The sequence below is a fragment of the Prunus persica genome, chromosome G1 (assembly GCF_000346465.2).
Source record: "Prunus persica cultivar Lovell chromosome G1, Prunus_persica_NCBIv2, whole genome shotgun sequence".
NCBI lineage: Eukaryota > Viridiplantae > Streptophyta > Magnoliopsida > Rosales > Rosaceae > Prunus > Prunus persica.
Window position 1 is genome coordinate 46,106,335 of NC_034009.1, and position 8,318 is coordinate 46,114,652.

Below are 8,318 nucleotides of genomic sequence, written 5' to 3' on the forward strand. Positions count from 1 at the left end.
TTTGTATAATGTTTATACATCTGACAAAATTATTTTTTTCTTCTTCTTTCAACATTCTATTTGAACTCAAAAACTTGCTCTCCATACTAATCTATACAATCGTTTTATCTCTAATTTGTAAAGAAACAAACTTTTTTCATGCTACAGTTTGCCACCCCACCACCACAATGGTGGCATTTTGGACAGTGCAAAAAGAGATGGGAGGCTGAACCGGGAGGAGGGTTGGGTGGGCTTCCTTTTCCATTACTTCTAATGTACACCAAAAGTTAAAACTATAATAGTTCCTTGGTTACAGAAGTTGGATTGCACATAATCTTTCCTAAAGTACCACATTTTAGGTCTTCTAATGGCAGCCATATTTTCTGTAGCACAACCAAAACGTCAAAAGTGAGTCAACTTCTAGTCCGATCTAATATGAAATGAAATGGCAAGGGGTGAGCTACAAGGCTTAGCAAACAACTATTTATGGTCAGAGGTGAGAGCGAGGATCACAACTGTACAATATTTGAAATGAAGTGTAGAAGAACAATTACCATTAATAGTCATGTAACAACAACACAATAGCTTTTATAATCCTCACCAGAGTTTCTAATGATGCTTTACTGCCATGGTGGTTGCAAATTAACCACAATTTTGACTGTTATTCGATATTCAATTCTAAATTCCTTTAACAATGAAATGAAGGGAAATACATCTGAATTCTTCGATACAATAAGAAGCAATCCAAGTGCGTTCTTAGTAAGCTTAGAGCTACTTTCCTTGTGTTTTTCTTTCTCAAAATAAGCTTAAAAGTTATGGTTTCTCCATGTTATATAGTTTGCTGAGAGAAGCATGACTTGGAGGTTGCACGACTCATCTTGTTCTTATTCAGACACTGAGGTGGCACGCGAATAATAAAACATCAAATCCAAATTGATTTATGAAGGTTGAGATAAGCAATTCACTCCAGCATGAGGTGTTAATTTAGTCTACAAAAGCATGATGTGTCGACTTATCAAGTGCTAATCTACTCAAGCAGGAGGTGTCAAGTTGGAGAGAGACTTTAATACAACAAGTATAACACCTTTTGTTATCCTTAATTAATAGCGCAATAGCACGCGGGATAACTTTTTGAAATGTAATTGCATTATTGCTATCCCCGCTACAAGAGATTTTTTCTGCTCAAGTTGCTGTAACTAAAGTCTAATATTGCAATTTGATCGTTAAATACTTTTTCAAATTGCATAAGAGCCCTAAACATATTGTAAACATCTCCCCAAATTTTGACTAATTATAGAACTCGTACACTCCAGAAGTTTAATGTCCTTAAATGTGAGCTGAGAAACAACTAAGCCACAATATTTATTTAATGAAGTACTTGGGTGTTACATGCATACTTAATCATTGACTACCAAAATTATAATTCAGTCTTCTTCTTATCATTAGTGCAGGACTACATGGGGTAAAAACAGAAATTAAAATTTTGAAATTTTATATTAATTATAAAAACACGGGTTTTTAACTGTAGACATATCTGAATTGTAAATTCTTTTTTATTTAATATATTCATTCTTTTTTAGAGTTAAATCTGGAAAGGATTTTCTTTGCAAATATTTTTTTGGACAAACAATGCAAAAATAAATAAATAGAATAAAATAAAAAACAAAAAGTATAGTACCTCCTGCAACAGTAATCCCCATCATCAAAGTAAATTATGTGCGCCTTTTTATTTCTCTCTCAAGCAAAGTCACCAAAAGCGCCCCTCTTCTCTCTTCTCTCTCCTCTCTCCTCTCTCTCTTCAATATCAAGCAAGCAAACACTGTACAAGAAGAAGAACAGAGGCCACACAGAGAGTGGGAGGAGGGGAGAGTGAGTGAGTGACCGAGTAAGCAAAAAACCCTCCAAAAACCCACCAAACAAAATGACATCAAGAGCCAACCCGAACCCGACCCCCAATGGAACCGCAAACGGCGAGCACAGACCACGGGGCCCACCTCCACGACCACCACCGTCGTCGTCAAACCCCCATAACAGCAACCACCACCCCTACTACCCAACGACGTCATCTTCCTCCTCCTCCTCAGCCTCCTTCAAAGGCTGCTGTTGCTGCCTCTTCCTACTCTTCTCATTCCTCGCCCTCCTGGTCCTCGCCGTCGTACTCGTCATTATCCTCGCCGTCAAGCCCAAGAAGCCGCAGTTCGATCTCCAGCAAGTCGGTGTCCAATACATGGGCATCAACTCACCCAATCCCACCCCCGCCGCCGCCGCAACCGCCGACCCCAACCAAAACCCTACCTCCGCCTCCCTCTCCCTCAGCATCCGCATGCTCTTCTCCGCCGTGAACCCTAACAAGGTCGGGATCAGGTACGGCGAGTCCAGGTTCACCGTCATGTACCGCGGGATCCCATTGGGCAAGGCCTCCGTGCCCGGGTTCTTCCAGGACGCGCACACTGTACGGCAAGTCGTCGCCACCATCTCCGTCGATCGAGTCAATTTGCTTCAGGCCGACGCCGCCGATTTGATCCGAGACGCTTCGCTCAACGACCGCGTCGAGCTCAGGGTCTTGGGTGACGTTGGCGCCAAGATCCGCGTCTTGAACTTCGATTCCCCTGGCGTTCAGGTCAGCCTCTCCCTCTCTCACCATCTGTCGTCTCTGAAATTTCTAATTATGGTGCTTAGATTAATACATAATGCCCCAATTTTCGCTTTAAATTCTGTTTGGCTGGAAAGAAAATATGGGGCTTTGGGTTTTTTACTCCTCTCTCTGTAAGTAAAAAAATCACTGAGAAGCCCACCACTATCTCCTGTCCCATTCACTCTGCTTTTTATTTTTCCTTTTTTGCCCCTAAATTTGGTTGGTTTTATTAAATTTTTGTTTTGGCTAACGTGCAAATGCAATTTGATATTGTTCGTGAAGCGGATATTCTTTCCGTTTTTGCATCAATACCCTTTCACTTGTCTGTATTTTTAACTGTTTCCTTCCTACCTGCTTTGTTATTTTTGTTCCAAATCATCACTTACATTTTTGTTGGCTTTGTAGTTTTGGTAATTTTCTTAGATGGGTTTCTGTGTTTTTGCGTGAAGTTTCCAGAATTTCTGTTTTTTCTTCTTTCTTCTTCTGCAAAATATAGTAACTGTATGATGTGGTTTTTTTTGGAAAAGCATATTGAAAAGGGGGCTAGAGAGGGGAATGGGCATGGAAGAAAGCTTGGCTTTTATAATAACGGCCGTGGTAATTGCGTTCTTTTTAAGCACCGTTTTTTGGGACGCACCAATTATATGAGAGCTACATGATGCCATGAGCCTTTTCTTCTTGTAGATTTATTTGACCATAAGTTTTGTTTGAGAGTTATGAATGGTCACATGCATCTTTGGATCAACACGAGAAAAACTTACCTATACCGGGGATATCATTGCCTACATTATTATAAGTAATTAGTATAAATTTTGTGAGAATTGGCAATGTGTCCATGTGATTAAGACTTTAAGGCGTGGTTAAGGCGTGCCATTTGGTTTAAGTTTGAGTGAAGCATGTTCCTGGATATTTGGGTCGGTGTCCTTTTTATATTTTTTTGTTTTCATTGTTTTCTGGTGGGTTTCTTTTTATTTAATTTCCGATTTTTTTATGGGAATTTTATTTGTGATTTTTATATGGGGAGGAAAGAGATGTTTAAAGAGTAAAAAAGGAATAATATTGTAGTTAAAAAAAAAAAAAGGTCCCACCGGGAGTCGAACCCAGGTCGCTGGATTCAAAGTCCAGAGTGCTAACCACTACACCATGGAACCCTTTGTTGTTCTGTTGCCTTGCTTTGAGCATTTTGTTTTGCATTTTTATGGTCATCTTTGTGCTTCAAAAGTAATTTTTTCTTACCCTTCATTTTCCATGACATTTGTGTATGTTTTTTGGGTATTTCATGTTCCATGTTTGGGTATTTATTTCAGTGACTTGTATATTTAATTTCTGTATGACATTGTTTATTGTTATCAGCATATGTGCATAATTGACTAGGGACAAAATTTCAGAACATATAAATATGCTTGCAGGAATTTTTACATAATTGTTTTACATTTACTTTATTACTCTGTCTTTTGACTCTGTGTGAACATTGGAAATTTCGAATAGTAATTAAAATCCGAACGGGGAACAGAAAAGAGGAAAGAAAATGGTTAATTTTGCAGACCCAAAGAAAAAGGCAAAGATTAATTGGCCTTTCTGGGGAGCAAAAAAGCTTTGCGACCCCACCACGTGACTTTGGCTTGTGTGGGAGCCTCATGTGTGGGCCCACACGGTGAGCTCATTTTCAACGGTGTGGATAACAATGGATGGACAATAGGACAATTGGAAGCTGATCTAGATATCTAGAATTATCTTTAAACTTTCTGGGGTTTTCGTTCGGTGGGGTGGTCTTTAGGCTCTTTAATTTCATTTGAAATTTTAGCTGCGTGACAGGTCAGGTCAGATAGGATCCAGCCTTGTCTCTTTTGGGTCTGAGCCTGAGGTAGAGTTGAGCCTTTACACATCACTATTTGTGCTTGGCAGTGGCATGCATTAAGCAAACTTAAGCAAGAAGAAATCTTAACATGCTGCTTCTCCAATCTGAGTTGATATTTAGGTTTTTTATATTTAGTATAAAGTCATGTTTGGTGAAATTTCAATCAAATGATGTCGAAGTCATGTTTGGGGATATGAAGCATTCATTGTGCATTGTGAGTTTAACGCGATATCAAGCGTTCATTGTGCATTGTGAGTTTACGTTGATCCTATGTTTGTGATTAAGCATTGGTGTTATGGTGAAATTAGCACGGTCAAGAACACACGGTGTGACTTTGTGTGACGGACTATAGTGTAAATAATAAAATAGAATAAGTGTATAGGGAAAGAAGGTTTATATTTAACTAAACAACATGAATGTTTAAGGTAAGGATGTTTTTAAGCTGGGTTCCATTACATGTAATTTGGTGGTGCATGATGGTCCAGACACAATGGTGGCATTATTTGCTTGTGCAGACAGCCTTTTTCTTTGTGCTTGTTTTTTTCTTGTCCTTTTCTTTTTCTTTTTTCTTGTGTTTTGTTTTTGGGGCTAATTTAATTTTCGGTGGATCTAAAAGTTATGAGTTGATGTGCAGGTGTCCGTGGATTGTGCAATTGTTATAAGTCCAAGGAAGCAGTCTCTTACTTACAAGCAGTGTGGATTTGATGGATTGAGCGTCTAGCCCTCCCTCTCACTTCACTTAACAGTAACAAATTCCCACTCTCCCAAGTTTTACAGTTTTTTTCTTTCTTCTTGTAATTTTCACTCTTCAAATTGGGAGAGAAATGAAAAGATAAAAAGGTTTTTTTAAAAAAAAGAGGGGTAAACAAAAGCCCCCCAAGTGAATGGAGTTGTAGAGTTGTAGCAAAGAGGGAAGGAAAAGTTTATAAATTTTGGGTTCCAAGATTTTGCACAAGTTTTAGATGATGATGTTGGTTTTGGTTTCTTCACCTGGTGGAAACTTGGAGAGGGCAAAGCTGCTAACTGCGTGTAAAGTGTAAAAACTGCCGCTTTCTTTCTATAATGCATTTTCACGCCCCATTTGGCTATATAATCCTCTCTTCCCTCCTATTGTTTCCTTTGCTTTTATTCTTCTTCTTGACTTTTTCTTTTCTTTTTTCTTTTTAATTGTTCGGTTTATACAAATAATATTTGACTCTAGGGTTTGGCTAATCTCTTCTTGGTCGTGGTCGTTGTCGCGGTTTCATAAATTGTTTGTCTCTTGCATGGGATGGCTACACCTTGATATAATCAAAATTAGACCTGGCAATATTGTGCAGTATGCAACATACTAGAAGCATATTGCACTTCCAAATGTCCTTTCTAGAAGTACATACATTAATTAAAAATACGCTTCTAATAAAACATTTTTTTTTCTAAAAGCGCTAATGAGAAGAAGTGCTGTGTATTAAAGAACTTCCAAACACCTATATTCTCAACTTAAAAAATCGAGGTTGTACATCGAGAATATAAATATTAAAAACAAGTAACTCCATATTCATGAGGAATGTTCAACATGACGCAAATTTGTCCCAGCTTCACCAATCACATGGTGAAATTGAGAACTAGTCAACTATTCCAAATGACAGTACAAATTCGTAATACAAATTTATGAATGAGCAATTTAGACTCCTCTCCATGGATGGCATGAGAGAGACAAACCTTGATTAAGCCCATGAATCCCCCTTTAAACTCATCAAAGTTAAAAGCAGAAAGCACAATGCACCAAAAATGGATAGTTCCAAATATGAAATGAACAATCAAAATGACCCAAATCGACCATAGCATAATCTAAAAAGTTAGACCCACACCTTCAGAATCCTTTTTAGTAAATACAAGCAATAGGTAGGGGAAATTGAGACACACATAGAGACAACTATGATGCCGTGAGGATTCAGGTGAGGATTCAAATCTAAAACATTTAATTTGCAAGTCAAAATTCTTGACTCTTTATTCACTAAGTTAGACCCGGTTGCCACACCTTATCCAACATTTTCCAACATTTAAAAGAAGCATTTTTGTTGTCAAATTGACTTAACATAAGCCCTAAAAATACTTTCAAGTATGCATGGACTTGGCCCTCGGAACAACCGCCATTGACAAAGGCATTGGTCCAATAAGCTCTTATGGGCCCAAATAGGTGAGAGTTAAAATAGGAATTTCGGATTGAGGACCAGCATGGTTTCCTTTTCTCTTTTCTTCTCTTTTTGTTTTCGTTGGAAAGTAAGTAGGGTTTCTTTGTCTTGTTTGTGCAGCAAGTATAGGGTTTCTTTGCTGTTGCCTGCTTAGTAAGTACCATATCCTAATCCAACTGCAAATAGGAAAACAAATTAAAACAGGAAATAAATAAATTATATAAAGCAAAGGGCACCTGCAACCTCTTCTCGTGGCTCGTCGTCGATTATCAAGAGACTTATATTTGTTATTGATTGTTGTTATAATTAAATGGAGAAATTAAAAACAAGAAGAGCAGCAGCAGCAGGCAGCAGCAGAGAGAAGCCATTGATGAAGATCCCGAATTCAATTTGTTTCTTCTCAGAGTTGGATCATAAAATAAACGCAACGGAGCTTCTCGTCCAACTAAGCAATGGAGAAAGCAACGGCAGCAACAGCACTGAAGAAAGCCATGGAAAAAGCAGAGCAGCTTCTCCTCCTCCGTCCGAAGATAAAGATGAAAAAGGTAGAATGCGTTTGTGGCGGAGGAAGAAAAGATTTCGGTCAATCTCGGATCTCTACGAGTCGACCGAGCCTCTTATTGTAGCAAAGGAAACAAAAAGGAAGAGGAGGAGGAAGACGAGCAGGAGTGTGCAGAAGAATTAATATGTGTATTTATTTATTTAGTTTTTGCTAAAACAAACATAAAAAATCAAACCAAGTAGTTGCTTGAATTAACCTCAACGAGAGAATCCATAAGAAGTTTAAAGTTTCCTTCAATTATGTTTTGAGAAGAACGTTCATCAAAAGCATGAATGAGCTCCGCTTTAGAGTTTAATCTTCGACGCATGATCTTTTCTTACAATTACGTAATATATTTACAGGCAAACATTTTTTTCTAGCACTTTTGAACTGGTTTTTTCAGGATCCTTTATATTGTGGAGTTGGAGTTGCTAGATTTAAATGGATCTTTAATTACTATGTGTTGTGAGATCATGTGGGATGCCAGAGGTGTTGTGACCTTCTTTAGCCAGGTGAATGTTGAGCAGTAATACCCTTTCACTTTTAGTGCTTCTAGTTCTCTGTTCAAGCAAAATATGTTGTTCTCGTGATCTCTCCGATGCACTGGTTTTAATTACTAGGACTCTTCTTGACCCTCTATATGTTACCGTTGAGTGAGTTAAGCTTCCTTTTGTACTGTTTTTCCCTCACTGTCTTGCTAGATTTAGTTTTCCAAAGTTATTATATGAAAGAACCTCCATATAAGGTGTGTCCTTATACATTCTTATATTTACCCCTATATTAAAGAAATTATACTTATTCTATATATAAAGATTTTGTTGTTGGGATGGTAAGTGGGCCACCGAACAAGGCATTGGTCCAATAAGCCCTTATGGGCCGTAATAGATGAGGGTCAAAATGGTCATTACGCATTGAGGACCAGCGGAGTCCCACCTTTCAGCATATTTCCTTGTCAAAAGTAATGAAAAGTAAAGAACTCCTAATCCAAGCAGGAAAACAAATTCAAACACATAAATAAATAAATAATATCAGAAACCGACTCTGCCTGCGTCTATATAAAGCAAACGGACCTGCAACTTCTTCTCATTGCTCGTCGCTCATTGAGTATCAACTAAGTTATTATTACCGTTG

At 38.1% G+C, this 8,318-nt stretch overlaps 1 protein-coding gene and 1 non-coding gene across 2 annotated transcripts; one reads left to right on the forward strand and one right to left on the reverse strand.

Annotated features, from left to right (window-relative positions):
* LOC18793856 lies at nt 1,379-5,560 on the forward strand. The gene is made up of 2 exons (XM_007225749.2): nt 1,379-2,599; nt 5,107-5,560. Exons 1-2 carry the CDS (start codon nt 1,901-1,903, stop codon nt 5,191-5,193), a joined length of 786 nt encoding a protein of 261 aa, XP_007225811.1. The 5' UTR covers nt 1,379-1,900; the 3' UTR covers nt 5,194-5,560.
* TRNAQ-UUG lies at nt 3,694-3,765 on the reverse strand. The gene has a single exon. It is a non-coding gene; the product is annotated as a tRNA-Gln (tRNA).